This window comes from Thunnus thynnus, chromosome 18 (assembly GCF_963924715.1).
Source record: "Thunnus thynnus chromosome 18, fThuThy2.1, whole genome shotgun sequence".
Taxonomy (NCBI): domain Eukaryota; kingdom Metazoa; phylum Chordata; class Actinopteri; order Scombriformes; family Scombridae; genus Thunnus; species Thunnus thynnus.
In genome coordinates this window covers 7997391-8018046 of record NC_089534.1, presented here as the reverse complement: position 1 = coordinate 8018046, position 20656 = coordinate 7997391, and the positions used below count along the sequence as shown (strand labels likewise).

The window sequence follows — 20656 nt, the reverse complement described above, 5'->3', positions numbered from 1 at the left end:
AACTGCCGAGTATTAAAGCTTCTAAACTAAATTAAACTTCATAGTTTTTTCTATAGATATCTGTCAGCCTAATATTGACGAAAGATGTTTTACTTGTTTTAGTATACTCTGTTTTGGAAGGAAAAACGCAGACTTGTAATGCATGTGGATCCGCGCAGTGGCGCTGAATTACCTCTCAAGGCATTTGTACAAGTGTTTGCAGAGCAGAGGCGCAACTGGGAACTTGCAGGCTCACTACTAAATCTCACAGCAAATCCCTTTAGCTGCGAGTTGACAAGGCTCGACTGATCTCTGAGGGAAGTTTCAGGAAATGTAACAGGTGGAAGAGCCGAGAGAATGAACTGTGGGCTGCCGTGAGTGTTTTTAGACTTAATAAATAGAAACCAGGTTTTCCATTGAGCCGGTTACATTAATCAGCTGTCATTATGAAAATATTTGACCCCTTGTCTGTATGTTTGCTCCTGTTTATCCAGCTCTCGTTAGCGTCCCGGGCTAGCTGCTGCTGTGCGTGCTTGAAGGTGCCTGTAGGAGTCGGACAGGGAAACAACTGCTGCGCGCTGTTTCACACGGTTAGTACTCTCCTCTCACTATTACCTATTGTATTTTGAGTTGTTATCGCTTTATATCCGCTCACACAAGCTGCCTGGAGTCGAGTTTAAGTGTGGATATTGTCATAACAAGCAGCAGTCAGCAGGTTACTGTGTTTATCTATAGAGAGACATTGTATCTCACGACATGTAGCTGCTCAATGGCAAAATAAATCAGATAAATCTTATATACTCAGGTGTAGTTCTGGGTGGGAAAGAAGATACAACTGTACAATCTAATAATAAGTATGTATGAAGTTGATAATGTTTGTTGACAGAGTTGGAAATGTGTAAATTTAATATGTTTATTACTGAGGTCACAGTTAGAGGTGGTGTTGTACTGAACTACATTGTATATTGAGAGGTGTTTCTAATTTTTTGTCCTTCCTTCCTAATTAAATACACGAGGGGGGCTGAATATTACAACACCACCACCGACTATTACCTCGATGCCAAAACGTATAATTCAATTAACACCTCTTAACCTGAACATTATAGGCAATATAAAAGCAAAATATATGGCCGAGCTGATGTATTGGATTACATTAGATTGCACAGGTGTACCAAATAAAGTGGCCACACACACACACACACACACACACACACACACACACACACACATATAAACACACATATATATGTATATATATATATGTAGAAAATATGACTGGATTAATTTGTGTCCATTCATTTATTTGCCACAGGTCAGGTGGCACCATGGATGACAACAACCTGAGTGATTCCAATGTGAAGGTGGCCGTTCGTGTGCGACCGATGAACAGGAGAGGTGGGACTCATGTCACTTTCTGCAGTTATGAGTTGGACCGTACAGCTGCTCATTAGTAAGGGTTTTACGGGTCAAACAAAGGCACGTTTTTAGCAAACCCCCATCCAGCTCCAAAAGGGGACTTATAAATTCTGATAAACACCGTATCTGCACTGTTTGTGAAGCCAGGGCTAATTTGTTGTTTTCGACAAACAATAGAGCCTTCATTCCTCAGAGTCAGTGTTTCTCTCCATGCTCTGAAAAAGGTCTACTCTTTGGAAAAGGTTTGTCAGGGCTGCTGTGGGAGCAGGGAATGGAAAAACATGGAAAGGACAGTGACATCACATTGTGACAGGAATGAGACTATTTAATGCATGACATGTTTTACGCACAAACACCAGTCTAAATACCACTGACGACAGCTGAAGACAGAAATGTCAGCTGACGGATTTTTGTGTAGCAAAACAAACGTCCTTTAATTTCATAATATATCACCTTTCCGATTGGACTTCCTGCAGTGGTTTACAAACTTGTAGTATGTCTTACTAAATGACGTGTAACCTTGAAAAGTCTCACCCTACACACGCACCCTAATTCGTGCTCTGACAGGAAGTTCCAGGGCTGTCCCCGCCTTTTAAAAAAAAAACAAAAAAAAAACCTTTGAGGTAGGAATGAGGAACAAAAGGTGTGACCCTGCTTTTCCTTACTGACTGCTCAGAGGGAGTAGTGAACTGGTTGTAATGTTTGCACAGGCGAGTCCTGGATGAATCATCATCAATAAAATTTATTTCCTGCCTCACCATGTTGGGCTGTGTGAGTTATGATCACGAGGAACAGGCACACACACACACACACACACACACACACACACACACACACACACACACACACACAGTCTAAGCCACCTGTTATTCTGTGATGAGAGTTGTGTCAGTGACTACTGTGGAACATTACTATGACCAGTCCTTTCATGCTTTATTTCTATTAGAGCCCTTTTACAAAAGCTATTTAACTCACTGTGCATTTCACTTCCTGTTAAAAAGCTCCTAAACTGCTACATAAGTATTTTTATTAAAAATGAAAAATGTGCCGACTTGTTTTATCTCCTTGATTTTTTTTTTGTTTCTGTCCAGAAAAAGACCTGAAGACAAAATGCGTGGTGGAAATGGAGGGGAACCAAACTGTTTTGCATCCAGCCATCACCAACGTAAACAAAGGAGATCCTCGGTAAGCAGAGGAGTTGCACACACGCTTAGTTTATCGCTTTGTCATCAGTTATATGCAAAACCGTTCAACGTTCGAAAAGGGGATTTAACACAGTACGGTCAGCTGCATTATTTGTTTGGCTTTGTCAGTATTTCATGATACATTTTAGCACGTTGAAGTGAAATATCCGTTAAAATAATAATATTGGAGTCTTCTACAGGACGCCGTCAACATGCAGCAGTTCTCTTTTTTCACCAGCGGCCCTTTGGCAGCTCTTTGTCATAGGTTGCATATACTGTATGAATGAATGAATGAATTTTTTATTATTGTGTCATGCATATGACTGAGCCCAGCCTGCATGGGGCTACAACACACCAGAAATTCATACATGCCAGGAACAGAGTGCTGTGTATACATTTCCAAAAAAACAGAGAAAGTCCAAAAATACAGAAGCAACTTAAACAACTTTCACAAAAGTCACTGACAATAATATATACTATACAGTACTGGAGAAATGAGGATAAATACTAATTAAATAATCCACCTTGCCTTCTTTTCAAGGCTGTTCAAACAAAGTTTGCAATTTTTGATCATCATCCAGAATATTTCAGGGTTTTGTTGAGCCGTTTCATGGAAAATAAACTCCTCAATCATCATAATTTGCACAGTACAAAAGAAAATGGGACTCACTTCCTATTTCACCCGAATCACACAGATCACACAATCAGTTTTCCTCCCAAATGCTTTGGAATTTACCAACCTCAGCGGTCAGAGGAAGAACATCAGCTCTCAACTGTGCAACTGAAGGTCTTCGGCTTCTTGATAAACGTAATATAACACATGATTCGGGGTCAAACTTTTGTTTGTTGTATATATGATTTGCGTAATGTTCCCATTTTAATTTGAGTAACTTTTAGAGGCCTTTAGCAGTTAAATCATCCATAAATGGACAGTTGAGAGCTCTGGAAAAGCTAGTTAGGGGATTTTTCTTTGGTAAGCAGAACATTATTTGTTTGATTATTAGTGAAATACAGTATATCATGTGCAGAAATGAGATAGCATCCCTCCAAAGTCCCATTCAAGTGTGCACACACACACACAGTATTTACAGTAAAGTAGTTCCACTAGCTTAATAGCCTGCACACTACTGGCAGCACCTAGTGTTTCTTCTAGACTCTAACCAGTCCGTCTGGTTAGCACCTAGTGTTGCATGGTGGAGATTTAGATCCCACCTTCACCCCGCCCTTCCTCTCCTTTCCTTTCTTCGTCCTTCCTCTCTGTCCTTCCTGCATCATTCCTCTCTTTACAAAGGGTGTGTCTGTTCCAGCTCAGTCCTGCTCAGGTAGTCGACTGAAGGGAACAAGAGCAAAAGAGGTGGAGAGAGTCAAGATTCAGATACTTTAAAATACAATTCATGCATCCAGTCTGTGTGGAAATGTGTCTTTTGTTTAATAGCAAAAACAATAACAAAATGACAGATGTTGCGGCTGCAGAATGTGTATTGACTGTGCTAAATTGAAAACGTGCCACTGTCACTTTCTGCGGTTCTGAGTTGGACCGTGCGGCTGCTCATTAGTCTGGGTTTTATGGGTCAAACAAAGGCATTTTTTAACAACTCCGTCCAGCTCCGAAAGGACTTATAAACCCTGATAGACATCATATCTGCGCTGTTTGTGAAGCCAGGGCTAATTTGTTGTTTTCGACAAACAATAGAGCCTTCATTCCTCAGAGTTTTTTCTCTCCATGCTCTAAAAAAGGTCTATGTTACTGCTATTTGGAAAAAAGGTTTTGCCTGCACTGCTGTGGGGAGCAGAAAAACATGGAAGGGACAATGACATCACATCCTGACAGAAATGGGACTATTAAATGCATGAACACTGACATGTTTTACACACCATCACTGGTCTAAATACCACTGACAACAGCTGAGGACTGAAATGTCAGCTGACAGATTTTTGTGAGGCTGAACAGGAGTCTGTTCCAACTCTCAGGTAGTCAGTTTCTTTTGACAGAAGGGAACAAAAACAAAGGAGAGAGTCAAGATTCAGATTCAGTAGTTAAAGATACAATTTATGCATCCAGCCAGTGTCTTTTTGTTTAATGCAACGATAGCAAAACAGTAACAAAATGTCAGATGTCGTGCGTGCAGAACGTGCTAAATTGAAAACGTGCCACCAAGCATGTTTTGTATGTCCTCTTATATGTTGTTGACAAAGCAGTCCAGTCCTCCTCTCTCCTCCTGTAGCAGTCAGCCAGGCAGAGCAGTGCAGGTAGATGCTCCCTAGAGGGTTTTGGCCCCTGCTCAGGTTACCTTGTCTGGTTAATATGCCTTGGGGCGATCCCCCTGCGGGCCTGACAGTATGAATCCCTGCCTTTGTTGAAAGAGAGAGTCTCATATTTCATAGTTCATCCTATGCATTTTTTTGTGTGTGTACGTTTGAGTGTGTGTCTCTTCTGCCCCGACATGCTTCAGCTGCCGTATGTTTCCCCTTTGGGGCTCGATGTGAACAGGTTTTGCCAGCTGCATGTATCACGGATTAGTATGTCCATGGTCCCAGAAGGCTCATACAGACGCAGAAGTGCAAGAAGTAAACTGATTTGACCCTGTCTGACAGCCAGAAAGCAAGCTGTTTGAACTGGAACCAGTTTTTTTGTATAAAGACGCTCTTGATTAGTTTCTCAGTAGACATTATTATGTTGTGAGCATAATCTTTCTCACACAAAAGCTTCAATTGTAGTGGGAGTCACTAACTAGCCAATTCCACTAGATTTGTGCTTAGTCATCTCGCTGCCTGACAAGTTTAACTGAACTGCTGCATGAGAGCCTCGGGGGGGGGTGTTAATATGTAACGGCACCCTCGGTTGCTGCAACAGGTAATACAGCAGGTGCTGTCAGACCCTCGAGATGGTTGAGATTAATGAAGCCTTGTTGCTGCTTTAACCCCACTTATTAGCAGTTAGCGGGGTCTGTAAAACTATATTCCACACAAATTCCACTTTACTGCATGTGCTGCGAGCCGCCCTTGAAGTTATGCTGGAATACTTATCAGCCCCTGCAGAACAGTGTTTATAGAACGAAGCAGAAATTGTGAGGCTTTCTTATCTGGGTTTGGTTTTGATAACAACTGCAGTTTGAAGGGCTTTTTTTTTTTTTTTTTATCTGTTTATTGCATCAAACACATTTGCTTTCATATCCTGACTTTGAGAACCGCAATGCATCTCTAATGTGTGATCGTCCATCCAGAATGGCCCTGTAGTCTCGAGTTACAGAAATCTGGGATTGTCCGGCTGATTGTAACATAGTGTAGGCCTCTATTTTGTCGGTCATACACTTAATGACCTGCCTTCCTCCCCCCCCCCCCCCCCCCCCCTCCTCTCTCTCCTGTAGTGACTCCTTGGTGCTGCGGGGCTCTGCCAGTTATCTCAGGAATGTCCTCGCCAGCCCAGGAGAGGACAGGACTTAATGTTGCTCTTTCATGAACCGGCCAAGTCTTACATAGGGAGGCCTTGTTTCATTACAGCCCACCATGTGTGGCCATGACTAAATTTGCAGCCTTTTTTTTAAACCCAAATTGATGTGTTTGCCTGAGTGAAGACTTTGTTAGGAGTTATGTTTGGTACTGCGCTTCAAATAGGGCTTCCCTGGAGACCGGGGGGCCTATGTTTAAATATGATTTATCGTAACATGTCCAACATGCATATACAACCAAGTTTATCTTTGTTATTCTTCAAATGAAACTACTTTCAGATCTTACACTTCAACTGCTTACACACACTTGAACCGTCTTCGCCGCCTCCATTTCCACCGACGTTCCACCTTCTTTCATCTTTTACTTTTTTAACAAAAGATAATTTCATCTCTTACTCTTCCAATCACAGTTCAACTGCTTTCACCATTTACACGTCAACTGACTGTTCAACTGCATTTATCTGTTTCTCTTCAGTTGACATTTTAACTCCTTTCAGTGCTCACACTTTGACTGACACTTCAAACCCTTCAGGTCCTCACTTTTGAATCAACAAGCCAACACTTTAACTGACGTTGTCTTAGTTTCTTTCAGGACATCCACTTCAACTGACATTTCCAGCTCAATTTTTCACAGTTCAACTCCTTTCAATGCTTAAACTTCACTTAAATCTTCAACTCTCTGTACTACTGTCAGAACTTCAACTACACCTTCAACCAATCCAGTATTTTCAAATGTTTCAACTGCTAAATTTCAGCAGCATTTTCTTCAGAAAACTTATATTTATAATTATATTTTACAATTTTCTTTTATAATGAAATATTTGTGTTTATTCTAGCTGTTTTTTCAGCTTTTAATACTACATTGTAATTAGATGTCCTTGCTCCAGAGTCTGTAGTCTGAACTGTCATCTCCTTGAATGCTTGACGGCCTCCTTAACTTTTCCTGAAAGCCGCACTGAAGTAAAGCTTGCGAGAAAAGTTAATGTTACAAAAGTTCAAAATGAACAAAGGGGATAGAAAACAGCTCAAAACAGACGTAAACACCACTTACATGTATAACACTCTCTTTCTGTCGCTACCACTTTGACTAGTTCTGATGTGGTCTTTGATATTTTAAGAATTTATGGTTTTGTTTATTAAATCTGATGCAGGAATGTGCATCAGAAGGCCCTAGATATGAAGGGTACTTAGAGATTTAACATCCATTGTAACTTTAACATCTAGCATTGCTTTCATGCATCCGATCCAACCACATAAAACCAAATTTCATGTGTTATGCTGAACCTTAAAGTGATGACTGATAACGCCATACAGCTGCACCAGAGTAGAGAACATGTTCGATAATTAAATTTGACGTCCGCTCGCTGGAATGTGGTGATTTGGTGACTGATGCACGGGATACTGCTGTTGGCTGCGCTGCTGGGATGAAGTGTTTTAATGCGCCCCGGTAAGAATGCAGAGATTTGGGCTCGGCTGGCGTCTCTGGGACACCGACAGACTCTTACTGCTGCTGAAGGTCACATTCCCCACTTTATTCGCAATGAGCCAAAAAGGATTAGTCACCATGACAGATTTTAAAGCTTTGCTACGATTAAAACACCCTTGACTCCGTATCCTTGAAATTCTCCCTTCTAACTATTTGCCAGCTCCGCTCCTTCCTGTACCGCAGTGTTTTTTTTTGTCGTACATTTCTGCTTTGATACTGAACATCAAGTATCTGTTGAAAGACAACATTGCCGTTATTTTTCCTGAGTCAGTACGCGAGCATAAAGGGAACAGTGTCATGTTGAAGGACATATCAACAGGCTGCATGGCTGCATTTCAACTCCTATGTGAGGAGATATACTCTTAATTAAAGGAAAAAAACAACATTAAGTGTCTTTTTATGACACCGAGATCGTCCAGAACAGCTTCAGTTCTCAACTGAAGTGGTAAACAGCTCAACCAGTTTTTCTCTTTTCAGTTTGCTCCACTTAATTGATTATAATAGGAGGCCTGAGGGCAGAATTCATAAGAGAAAGAAGCACAAAATAGACAAACATTTGGCAAAAAATAATGCTGAAATGTTTTTTTTTCCTTTAAACCCAGAACCATCTATCAATCCTGCAAAATGAGCTCGTGACTCCCGTGTTGGGAGTGGCTTAAAAGTTAGAGAAGCAGTCTTGTGACTAAAAGGTCAATGATCTAACACTCCTCAGACTGGATGGGAAAATATTGATGGGAAAAATGAAGGAGTAACTTTCTCCCTACATTCAATAACTACTACCTGGACAGTTTCCAGGTGGGACTGATTTAAAACAGTGTGTGTTGCTGAATCAGGACTCAGCTTCAGCATGAACTTTGTCTCTGTCGTCCCCTGCAAAATGTTTTCTTGACACGTTTTAAGCTGGATCAGAATGTCAGATGAATGAATATCGCTAGTGATAAATATTTTCATACGTCCTTGCCTGTCCTATGTTGTGTAAATCCACAGGCCTGTGATAGAGTCACGGTAAGATTTAAAGTCGTTTTTTTTAGGTTCATTTAAACACCAAATGTTAACTGATTTTAATTATTTAATGTCCTCTCTCTTCTGTCCTCAGGAATCAGCCAAAAGTGAGTATTAAATTAAACTTTGAAGTAAATTATATTTTAGATTAAAGTCATACAAGGTTATCTTTCAATGCACAAATTCATTCTTTAAGTTTTTTTCATTGTAAATACAGTATATGGTAATTAACAGCTCATTCTGCCAGATGCTTTAGTTGCTTTTAGATTTAAATCCACTATCTTGTGTGTTCTCAGGTTTTTGCCTATGATCACTGTTTCTGGTCCATGGATGAATCTCAGAAAGACAAGTTTGCAGGTTGGTACATTTTCACAGTGTCACTGTGTTTCGTACTCTTGCCAGATCTGTGTGTTCTGTTTTTAGCTCGTGTGTAACTTCACTGCCTGGTGAGTCATATCTCGAACTTATCTCCCCGCATAACGTTTCCTGATATTCTGAACTATTTATGGAGTCGAATAAAGGGACTGTTTCAGGCTCATGATGGAGAATTACGCATTGTTTACTTCTTGATTAGTTCTGTGGTACTGAATATCTTAAATTAGCAAAACAATAATATTGCCTGGAGGGTTCTTAACATTGTGAGGGGTTTTAATAATTCAGCAGCCGCTTTTAGATGTATTGAATCTGAACAAAATGCCCACCATGTCTATTCTGGGCAGTGAGTGTTTACTTGTATATAAAGAGAGAAAACAGTAAAGTCGTGCAGAATCTGTGAAGAACCTGAAGAGGTAGTTTTGTGGAGGGTTTTTTTTATACAGTCTGCAGCATCTCCTGCACATTGCTTTTGTTTTTAATCTTGAATTTATAGTTTATGTTTTCAGTAGCAGATTAGCTGGTAGTCTCTTGAAGTGTGTGGTTTTTGTATGTCTGTGCAGGTCAGGAAGTAGTGTTCCAGTGTCTTGGAGAGAGTCTTCTGGACAACGCCTTCTTGGGATACAACGCCTGCATCTTTGCTTACGGACAGACAGGTAACATTTAAACCCTGACATGCCAGAATTATATGTAATATTAACACAATAGAAGTCCTATAACATGTTAATGTTTAGTAAGGGTGCAGTCACACCTGCAGCTTGTTTAGTGAAAGTTTACTTGTTGTAAATTGTGTGTTTGGTTCATTTATAGTTGATGTTACCGCAGTTTGATTGTGGTTTTTCATACATTACTGTTCTCTTTGATTATGCTTATTCCCAGCATGCAGTGCTCAAACAAATTAAGCACTTTAATTTAAACAAATTAAAAGTGCTGAAATTTTCTCTATTAGACAATTTGCCACCATGATGGCTGCTGACTGTCTTCGCTCTAGTAAACAATCTAATAACCTTTGACACAGCTGTAATAAATAACTAATAATGGCTGAGTTCTAATCAGATGTGCCAGATCAAGACTCTGCTTTAAGCCTTTATCACAGCAGATCCTAAACCAAAAGCACAGGTGAAACTTATCACACAAACAACGGCTATGCTCCATTTACGTGTCCCAGTAAGCGAAGCCGGCGAAGCCCATCACGCACCACACGAGGCCCCTGACACCTGCAGTGATGAGTCATGTTATTATTTACACCTGTGCGCCGTGTCTCACGTCCTAACGAGGCATGAAATAGTGCTTTTATTAAAGGCAGGTGCACTGAAGAGGTCAAGGCACGTTGACCTTTCCAGGTGTCTTGTCAGTTATGATCAATCTGTTGTTCTAGTCACATGGAATCAGCAGTTATACGTTTATCATCCTGGAGAATGTGTTAAAAAGCGTTATATTACACTTTTTATCCCTCACACACACACACACACACACACACATCGGGAGAGATTTGGGGTTCAATGTCTCGGTCATTTGAGAAGACATGCAGAAATAGCTCAATATGAGCCGTCGTCCGGACTGATCTTCGTCCTCCGTTCATGACTTTCCAAGCGTAACTCCAGGCTTTCTGTACCAGCATGAGATTTATTTATATATTCAAACATTTCGGGATGATTTTCTGACCCCGGTTTTGATCCTCTTCGCTCACAAACAAACCAAACTCGGAAGAGCTTTAAACAAGCGTGCGATTTGACGGCCTTGGGTTTGTTTGTTTGTTTTGTTTTGTTGTTGTTGTTGTTTTTGTTAGTGGGTTTATTTTTGTATGTCTCTCTCATCTGAATCTCTGCCTTGAAGAAACTTGTGTTATTCTGGAGTATTAATTTATGCTGTAGTTTATTTATGCTTTTTTTTTTTTTCAGAATCATTAGCCGTACTCTCCAGATCTGTATTAATTAAAGATTTCGCCTTTTTTTTTTTTTCATTCAAATAAATAAAATCTTTCGGGTCCCAACAGAGAAGCATGTGCATAAAGAGACCTGCTTTCTTAATTTCTGTTTATTTATTCATATATGTAAACTTTTTATTGTTTTTTTTTATGTTTAAAGTGACTTACAGTTCCAGTCAAAGGTTTGGATGTGTCCAGATGTTTGACTGGTACTGTATATGAGCAACATTTTATTGATTGTAATTATTATTATTATTATTATTATTATTATTATATTATTATATTATTTGCTCTGCATGTCTTCAGTAAAACTTAAATATATACAAAACAAATCCAGACATTTGGTTTTTTTCTCCGTCTACTGTGCCTGTGTGTCCTCAGGCTCCGGGAAGTCGTACACCATGATGGGCACAGCGGAGCAGCCCGGTCTGATCCCTCGACTCTGCAGCTCCCTGTTCAGCAGGATCGTGCAGGAGGCCCGGGAGGGAGAGACCTTCACCGTGGAGGTCTCCTTCATGGAGATCTACAACGAGAAGGTCCGAGACCTGCTCGACCCCAAAGGGTGAGGAACTGTTTAGTCTAGCTCACTTTAAAATTAAGTAATATTTCATTTAATGACCCTGCATGTGATGTCTTTGGACCCTGCTGTGGCTCTGTTTTGATACCAGCTGGAGGAAGTGCGTCATTAAGGCTTCAGTGTGTGTTTTGTGCTTAAGTAAATGAATATCTCATGTTTCCAATGAGTTGAACAAGACTGTATTTAATGATAACCGTCTCCTCAGGAATCGACAAGCGCTGAGAGTGAGAGAGCACAAAGTTTTGGGGCCGTACGTCGACGGCCTGTCTCGCCTGGCCGTGGCCAGCTACAAGGTACCGCAGGGTTTTCTTTATGAACTCTAATCTAATTACTGCTGTGTTTTTCTTTTACCTTTCATTACATCGCGCTGCCGGAGGGGGAGGGGGGGTGGGGGGGTGAACAGTTCTTTCATAAAGGATGGGTACAGGCACGACATCTGTTTGTTTGTGTTGTCTCTGACAGGACATCGAGTCCCTGATGTCAGAGGGAAATAAATCTCGCACCGTGGCGGCGACAAACATGAACGAAGAGAGCAGCAGATCCCACGCTGTGTTCAACATCATCCTCACACACACACTCATGGACCTGCAGTCTGGGGTAAGACACACACACACACACACACACTTAGCAACACCAAACAGGCTCATAAACCCTTTTATTATCACCATAGATGTATAAATTATACTGTATGTTGCTGTTGATTGTTTTCTCCAATTAACCGCTTAACTGTTTATTCAATAAAATGGCAAAAAATGGAGAAAAATACAACTTTCCAGATATCTATCTCATTTTTTAAATTGACAGTTAATGTAATATCATAACATGTTTTGTCATTTAACTCACACTTCTACAGCAAAGGTCATCCACGAATCTGTTGAAGTCATCTATGAATCTCCAGAATTGCGACTTGTCTTTAATAAAGCTGTCTCATACAACGGCTGGAAAGAAGATTGAAGAGATTTTAATATGATGGTTGTATTTTTTTTTTTTTTTCCTGTGTGTGTGTGTGTGTGCTTTTATGCATGTCGGCTCCAGACGAGCGGAGAGAAGGTGAGCAAGCTGAGTCTGGTGGATCTGGCCGGCAGCGAACGGGCAGCTAAGACCGGAGCAGCGGGGGAGAGACTGAAAGAAGGCAGCAACATCAATAAGTAAGTCAACTGAAAATAATAAAAAAAAACATCACAATACAAGACTTATAACCCTCAGTGATCCAGTTTTTACTTCCAGGAACTAAATTAAGTGGCCAAGCAGTTTTTCCTCAAAGGGGATTACTGGCTGTTTGTTTTCTGTCTGGAAACCTTTTATATTTAGTCACAGTCACTGAAAACTAATGTGAGTCTCAACACTGTCAGTGATTTGTAATTAGCCTTTTCAAGCTGAGAATGCCTGGATGACTTGTGGTGTTTTTTTTTCAGGCCTTTTTCTTTTTCACTGTTTTGTTCTTTGCCCCCCCTCATCCTCCCCTCTCTCTCTCTCTCTCTCTCTGTCCCTCCCTCCAGATCTCTCAGTACTCTGGGTTTAGTGATCTCGGCCTTGGCTGATCATGGAGCAGGAAAGAACAGGAGCAAGTTTGTTCCCTACAGAGACTCTGTGCTCACCTGGCTGCTCAAGGTACAAAGAAGAACAGACCGGACGTTCTCGATACAGGATAGATCCCACAGGAGAATAAAAAGGAGAATGATTTCTCTGCATCTTCAGCTTGTAATTCTACCAGTGATGAATTTGCTTCTTTGAAGGCTCATAATGACCTTTAAACCAGATATTCTACCTTGTGTTCTCTGCATGTCTTTCACCGACGTCCTTCGAGGCAGTGGATGGTATTTAAATCTCCTCGAGAGACTTATTACAGGTCCTATTTTGTCATAATACAAAATCCAGTTTCTTTTGTACTGCATGCCTGCTTTAAAACACAACAAGCTTCCGAATACAATGTGCATTTTTTTTAATCTAAAGAAACTGGACCTCCCTGATTAATTAATTTTCTGATGTGCTTTTTTTTTTTACCTATTAAGTTTCAAGGCTCTGCCGGTTATTTTCATTAGCTCTGCTCAGTCAGAAAAAGGCTTTTTCAGCTTAGTGTCTTTAATTTGGGGTTTTTTTTAAATTAGTCTTTAATTTGGCTGCAGATAGCATTGTGATAGTGTTAAATGTAGCTTTCTAAAAAACCTGCAGGAACCCTGATTTCCCCCCAAACGCAGTACGCTCATTAATCATACCCCTTTCACTTATTCAGTAATTGTTTCTCTAAACCAAATCAGCAGCATTTCTTTATTTTGCACAGCACAGTCTGAGGTTTTTCCATTACTTTTGTGTCGACTTCGGTTTGTCACTGAGGTAAAAGCTGTGTTTTGTACCTGCAGGACAGTCTGGGAGGGAACAGCCGCACCGCCATGGTCGCCACCATCAGCCCGGCGGCGGACAACTTCGACGAGACGCTGTCCACCTTGCGTTACGCCGACAGGGCCAAGAACATCGTCAACCACGCCGTGGTCAACGAAGACCCTAACGCCAGGATCATCAGAGAGCTCAGAGAGGAAGTGGAGAAACTGAGGGAGCAGCTCACCGTGGCGGAGGTTTAGATCACTTTAGCTTGTACACATAAAAAAAAAAAGATATCTTGTTAAAATGTGGAAACATGTATTGCATTATTGTTTTCTTTATTACTTAACACTGTTTGTGAATAACATCATAAACAAGGAGGGAGTGTAATGCAGCTTGTGTTCCTCTCAGTCTATGAAGGCCCCCGAGCTGAAGGATCGACTGGAGGAGTCTGAGAAACTGATCCAAGAGATGACAGTTACATGGGAGGACAAACTCAGAAATACTGAGGCTATTGCACAGGTAACACACACACACACATGCACACACACACAAACACACACAGGTACTTCCACACCAATTTCCCCTCTAGAGATTAATATTAAAAACGTTAATTGTACTTGTTATACTGAAACAGAACTTCATTACCTTTTTTTTGTCGATTTTCACACAGAAGAGACACATTTTAATCAAACCGAGGAGATAAAATCAAAAATGTGAGTCTTTTCTCCCATTCATTCAGTCACACCGAATGAACAGAACTTAATTCGACTTACGCCGACTCATTCACGGAGCATTATCAGTAAGGAGATTATTTTCACAGTAGTCTCGGCTCAGCTCCTTCTGTTTTTCTCCTTCCTCTCTCGGGGCATTTCTTTCATCGAGCAGCCAAATATTAGAATAATCAGCTCATGTGTTAAATACGGAATATGTGTTTCTTGTAAGGAGCGTCAGAGGCAGCTGGAGAGCTTGGGCATTTCCCTGCAGTCGTCTGGCATCAGAGTGGTGGATGACAAGTGTTTCCTGGTCAACCTGAACGCTGATCCTGCCCTCAATGAGCTGCTGGTTTACTACTTGAAGGTACTGGACACACACATGCATAGAGTCTAACGCTGTATACAGTACATGCACAGAGATGCACACATGTGTTTTTTCCCAAATTGTGAGTTTTATGACCATCTTTCCTCTCTTGTGTCCTCCGTCCAGGAGCACACACGTGTGGGCTCAGCCAACTCGCAGGACATCCAACTGTGCGGGATGGCCATCCAAGCCGAGCACTGCATCATCGACATCACAGAGAACAATGGCGTGATGCTCACTCCTCACCGCAATGCTCGGTACGTACTCGTATCACAGACGACGGACTCTGTGGATGCAACTGTAGACACGGTTTGTCTGTTGCACATTCACATCAGACATTGAACACTAGATGGTAAAAAAAAGGCCTTTTTAAATAATTATGACACTTCTGGATAATCCCTAAAATTTAAAAGTTTAATATTAAGTAAGCCTTCAGACAAGTTGGGGAACATTTCAAATCAAATTTTACAACACCTGACAAGATGAGGAGGAAAATATGCAATATTAAAACTAATACCTTACTTGAGGAATATGAACATATTTCTACCTCTTGACAGAAGGGAAAAGAGTCAAAGAAGCCAAAGTAGTCAAATGTTAAATGTTGTATAAACGTCTGCAGTCGTACAAGATCTTTGCCTAAATAAAATAGTCTAAAACTGGGAAAAAATATGATTTGAATTAGGAACTATCTGATCTAAGAATAAGTAAAAATAACTACAAATCTGAGTAGCATTCAATACGCATCGGTTGGTACCAGAAATACTGAGGTTCAATACTCAGCCCTATTGGTTGGATCCCTGCACCAACCTGAAATGGAGAAATAACTATAAATATATACTGTATGTTGAATTTTACAAAAGATGAATGTGCAACTTATTCAACACTGGCAAGGCCACAAGGAGCTATTTTTTCAGTTTTATTAATTATGTTTTATGTGTGAATAGTGTATCATCACCTCTCAGTTCTCAATAGTTTCTCTCATGTTTTTATAAATCTGTATTTTCCCGCTCTAGAACGTGTGTGAACGGTGCCGTAGTCACGAGTCCGATCCAGCTTCATCACGGAGACCGAATCCTGTGGGGAAACAACCACTTCTTCAGGTCGGTTTCAACTAGAGAGTGCTGAGGTGTTTTTATTTCTCACACTATCGTGTCTGGATGGCTTTTATTTATTCATTATTTATTATTTACATGTGATCACAAAGTCCTCATTGTGTCTCTTCCTATTTTTCACTCGCCGTCACACTTCCTCTTTCTTCCGCTCACTCTTTCTCACATACATCCGTACACAACCGCCACCTGTTCACACACACACACACAGGATCAACCTGCCCAGACATATGGCACACGCAGGGGGTGAGGATGAGGATGGTGGCGCTGTGATGAAAACCTGTTTGAGCACCGACCGCCTGGAGGTAGACTTTGACGCATCCAGCGACGTGTCGAGCGAGTTGAGCTTCGGCTACGAGCACGCCCAGGCCGAAGTCATGATGAAAGGCATGGGCAACAACGGTGAGTGAGACCAAAATGTAGAATAGTGAGGAAGGTGCTCTCCATTGATAAACAAAATGAAAGCATTCTCATTTGAACATGCTGTAATAAAATACAAGCTGATGTGTGTCAGTCAACTTCTGCAAGGCCTGTTTTTTTTTTTTTAGGTTTGCAGATGTGGTGAAACAGTGACCGTGCATTATTTATTATTTAATTCATTTAACTGCTGAACACTTCTTGTGTCAGGAGATCAGAAATTTTACAAAAAGGATCTTAAAATCTATAAAAATGTGTGTTTCAAATTACAATATAACAATAAAGCTTAATAAATGTTTAGATTTGGACACTGTTATCTAAAAATACTTTCCAAGGAAGTAGAAATCTGTACAGGTGTAAGTAGAGTGGATCCTGTCTGTCTGTGGGAAATGTTGTTGGAAGTGATTCATGTACATGAGTGAGGGGGAACGATTTACTCACCATGTTACATATTCATTGAAGGAAGGATTAAATAAATTACCAATGTAGTTCTATAAGAATTTAAGATAAGTCTGCCATTATTTCATATTTTTCTTAGTGTACACTCAGCTGTACTTTTTGTTTTGTGCTAATTAACAAATGTTAGCATGCAAACACATTGATGGTAAGCATGGAAAACGTTGTATCACTAATAAAATTGAAATAAGAAAACAACACAGTAACCAGGTTACTACAGTGCATGTAAATGCATTCTCCAATTACCTGCACAACCTAGAGTAACACACCAATTCACACTGTGAGCATGTTAGCATGCTGATGTTAGCATTTACCTCAAATTGCTGCTGTACCAAAGTACAGCCTGTTAGCATGGTTGTAGACTTAGTGTTTTTACAAAAAAGGCTCAGTAATCTACTAAAACAGCTGGGCACTGTAGTTTTTAGCAAGTGTCACTCAAAAAGCAGGATATTGTATATTTGTTTGGGACACACATGCTGCACTAGTTAGTTTACAACAGCAGGACAGCGTTGGATTGACTCACTACAGTACAGTGTGTGTTGATTGTAATGAAAGAACATGTCACCCACCAAGTGCAACAGTGTGGCTCATTCAACAATTGAGCTTTATGGCCCCAGGGAATATCAGGCTTACAAGGATCAGTCCATCATTGGTTTTGGTATTTTCATGGTATTTCTTTACATTAAGAAAAAAAAATCCTTAAAGTTAACCTGGCCAGTTCTTTATTACAGCTTCATAAAAGCACGATAGTCCATCAAGTTACTCCAAACAGCGTGTGCGGTACAATCCAAATGTTTAGACCCCCAAATGATTGGGTGTGAGTCCACAAATTCAATATTTACCCCATTATCTCCTGTATTTTCCACAATGTTCTGGTTGTGTGAAGGTTGAAGCACTCGGTCAGAAGACTCTGCTTGTCAAAACAGAGAGAACGAGGTAAATATTTGACTTTTGGACCCACACACTCTTCCTCTGTTTGAGGTCCTTTGAAGCAGTTTCAGGTAATATGGGGGTGATTAGACAATGTCTGAATGTTCAGTTTGGGATAAACAATTCCTTTAACCTTTTGATATCAGTTACTTACCTTAACCGGCTCTTCGTCCGTCACATCTTTCACATCTCACATCTCGTCATCCATTCCTCCTCCTCTTCCTCCTCTTAGACCCTTTGCAGTCAGTGTTACAGACCTTGGAAAGGCAGCATGAGGAGGAGAAGCGCTGCGCCCTGGAGCGCCAGAGGCAGATGTACGAACAGGAGCTGCAGCTGCTTCGCCGGCGGCTCACCCCCGAGAAACCCCCCCACCTCCTGGATCTCACAGGCCTGCCGCCCAGTGCCGCCGCTGCTGCAGCCGGGTCGTTACCTGGCTCCCACAAACGCATGCGGCGCTGGAGTGAGGACAGGTGAGATACAACTGGGCGATAAGCACATTTTTTACTATGTGGCTAGAGATATCCTAGATGCCTTGTTGACCTCGCATGTTTGTGGTTCAGAGAGGCGATGATGACTCGCAGCCTGCGGCGTCTGAGGGAGCAGATAGTTCGGGCCAACCTGTTGGCTCAGGAGGCCGGCTTCATCGCAGAGGAGCTCAACAAGAGGACAGAGTACCTCGTCACTTTGCAGATACCTGCTGCCAACCTGGACGCTAACAGGAAGGTAGAGTAGAAGACTTGTTTGTGTGTGTCTGAGTCAAAGAGAGAGAGAAAACATTTAGATTTGCAGTTGTCTGGTAGGTCATTTCCACACAGGAAGTAATTATGTGTTTTACATTTTCTGAAAAAAAGAAAACAAAACAGTGGAAGTGAGTAGTTAAAAATCTGCAAACGCCACCGAAAGCACAGAACAACCCAAAACAAACACATGTAGTCATCCAAAAAACCTTTCAAATTCCAGAGTTGTTCAGGAATATGATTAACAGTAACACATTCATACAGTAGTAATGCATTCTGTCTTTCAGACCAGCATGAAGTTACTCATGTACTTCTCTCTCTCCTTTCATAGCGTGATGCGGTGCTGAGCGAGCCGGCCATCCAGGTTCGCCGTAAAGGTAAAGGGAAGCAGATCTGGGCTCTGGAGAAGATGGAGAACAGGCTGGTGGACATGAGAGAGCTCTACCAGGAGTGGAAGGACTTTGACGAAGACAACCCTGTGAGTAAAAAGAGGGGGAAATGAGAGCCATTTGACACACAGATCTGATATATAATGATTACATGATCTGTAAAATATGTGTTGTTTTTTCAGATTAGTATGTGGAGAGATGTGAATTGATATCTGTGGTAATTTATCTGCTTGCTTTCATTTGTGATTTTGTGTTCCTGATGGATTAAATAGCAGAGAAAACACGGGCGAACATCCACCTTTACTCAGTTTATTGAAGCAAACAATTTGAGATCTACACCAAAAAGTCCTGATCGGCCTCCTCCTGCTACGGTTCTGTATTTACACAAACACTAAGCTCCACCTTGAAGTCCGACCGCTCTTCTTCCTCCCTCACCCAGGTGATGCGTTCCTATTTCAAACGTGCCGACCCGTTCTTCGACGAGCAGGAGAACCACAGTCTGATCGGCGTGGCCAACGTTTTCCTGGCCTGCTTGTTCTACGACGTCAAGCTGCAGTATGCCGTCCCCATCATCAACCAGAAGGGAGAGGTAGGAGCCCACTGGTTGGACTGGTTGTCCTTTTAATTTGGTCGGTTTGATTTTTAATTTGGTAATTTGGATGATAGCCGATAAATATAACCAGTTCTGTAATTTATAAATCAAATACACCTGTTCTTTGACCAATCTAGTAACTGTCTTGATGATGAATTAATCAATTTAAGCATTCAAATGTTAAAAGTCATGACAAAATAGAGCCCAAAGTGCTGTTTTAAAATCACTTACAAATGGCAGAAAAACAAGCAAATACAGTATTTACATTTTGGGAGCTGTAAGCAAGAAATGCTTTGTGCCCCGGTAGCTGAATGGTTACTGCATATGTCCCTGGTTCGATTCCAGCCGGGAACCTTTGTTACACGTCATACCCATCTCTCTCTCCTCTGGTTTTCTTTCCGCCTCTTTGCTGTCTACTGTCCAATAAAAAAGGCAAAAATGCCAAAGAGATAATCTTAAAGCAGGAAATGCTTGGTTTATTTTGACTTGATAAATCTCTAAAGACATAATTTGATTATTTATATCAGCATTAATATGTAATTAACAAATCATCCTATGAGGTATACAGTGCTGCTATGTCATGAGCCTATTTCAGAGCCTCATTCAGCTCATATGGGGGGGAGGGGGTAAGCTCAATTTATTGATAAAGAAGTGAAATAGAAGAATAAAAGTGAAAGCCTGCAGCCACAACCATAATTAATCACCATCTCACTGGCTCTGTATGTGTGTGTGTGTGTGTGTGTGTGTGTGTGTGTGTGTGTGTGTGTGTGTGTGTCTGTGTGTGTGTGTGTGTGTGTGTGTGTGTGTGTGTGTGTGTGTGTGTGTGTCAGGTTGCAGGTCGGCTGCATGTGGAACTGTGGCGAGGAACAGAAGGCTCGGAGGAGGAAAGTTCAGGACAGTTTGACACTTGGCAGAGCAACGCAGACGGAGATCCACAGGAGCGCAAACTGGACTGTGTGGTGAGAACATGCACATCCATATTTTTATTTTTCATGTGATTTCAGTTATAAACGAGCCAAATACAGAAAGATATTCAGAAAAACCCCACCTTATAATCTCAAAACCCTCTCTCTCACTAATATATAAGTCAGGATGCTACATGCAGTAGCTGTTCAGTAGAAGTGAGTGTAACTTCAGATGAAAGTATTGCCAGAGAGAAAATAGTTCCAGATTAATAATGGATCTGGCAGGCGTTCCAACCCACTGTACTGTGAAATGTGACAAGTTTAATTAAC

At 41.1% G+C, this 20656-nt stretch overlaps 1 protein-coding gene across 4 annotated transcripts in view; it reads left to right on the top strand.

Annotated features, from left to right (window-relative positions):
* Positions 1 to 212: 212 nt before the first annotated feature.
* The window catches only part of LOC137169104 (kinesin-like protein KIF13B), a 35840-nt gene continuing 15396 nt past the window's right edge, over positions 213 to 20656 (top strand). For 2 of the 4 annotated variants that reach the window (XM_067572088.1, XM_067572087.1), the window contains exons 1-23: positions 213 to 353; positions 474 to 569; positions 1292 to 1374; positions 2487 to 2580; positions 8611 to 8623; positions 8813 to 8873; positions 9452 to 9544; positions 11197 to 11377; positions 11598 to 11685; positions 11855 to 11989; positions 12428 to 12540; positions 12892 to 13003; positions 13753 to 13965; positions 14123 to 14233; positions 14657 to 14791; positions 14918 to 15048; positions 15805 to 15891; positions 16112 to 16302; positions 17936 to 18173; positions 18264 to 18426; positions 18772 to 18918; positions 19269 to 19418; positions 20252 to 20380. In XM_067572088.1, coding sequence (XP_067428189.1) covers positions 1305 to 1374; positions 2487 to 2580; positions 8611 to 8623; positions 8813 to 8873; positions 9452 to 9544; positions 11197 to 11377; positions 11598 to 11685; positions 11855 to 11989; positions 12428 to 12540; positions 12892 to 13003; positions 13753 to 13965; positions 14123 to 14233; positions 14657 to 14791; positions 14918 to 15048; positions 15805 to 15891; positions 16112 to 16302; positions 17936 to 18173; positions 18264 to 18426; positions 18772 to 18918; positions 19269 to 19418; positions 20252 to 20380 — 2655 coding nt within the window. In that variant the 5' untranslated portion in view covers positions 213 to 353; positions 474 to 569; positions 1292 to 1304. The remainder of the gene's footprint in view (positions 354 to 473; positions 570 to 1291; positions 1375 to 2486; positions 2581 to 8610; positions 8624 to 8812; positions 8874 to 9451; positions 9545 to 11196; positions 11378 to 11597; positions 11686 to 11854; positions 11990 to 12427; positions 12541 to 12891; positions 13004 to 13752; positions 13966 to 14122; positions 14234 to 14656; positions 14792 to 14917; positions 15049 to 15804; positions 15892 to 16111; positions 16303 to 17935; positions 18174 to 18263; positions 18427 to 18771; positions 18919 to 19268; positions 19419 to 20251; positions 20381 to 20656) is intronic. The other 2 variants (XM_067572090.1, XM_067572089.1) reach the window with 1 other exon arrangement.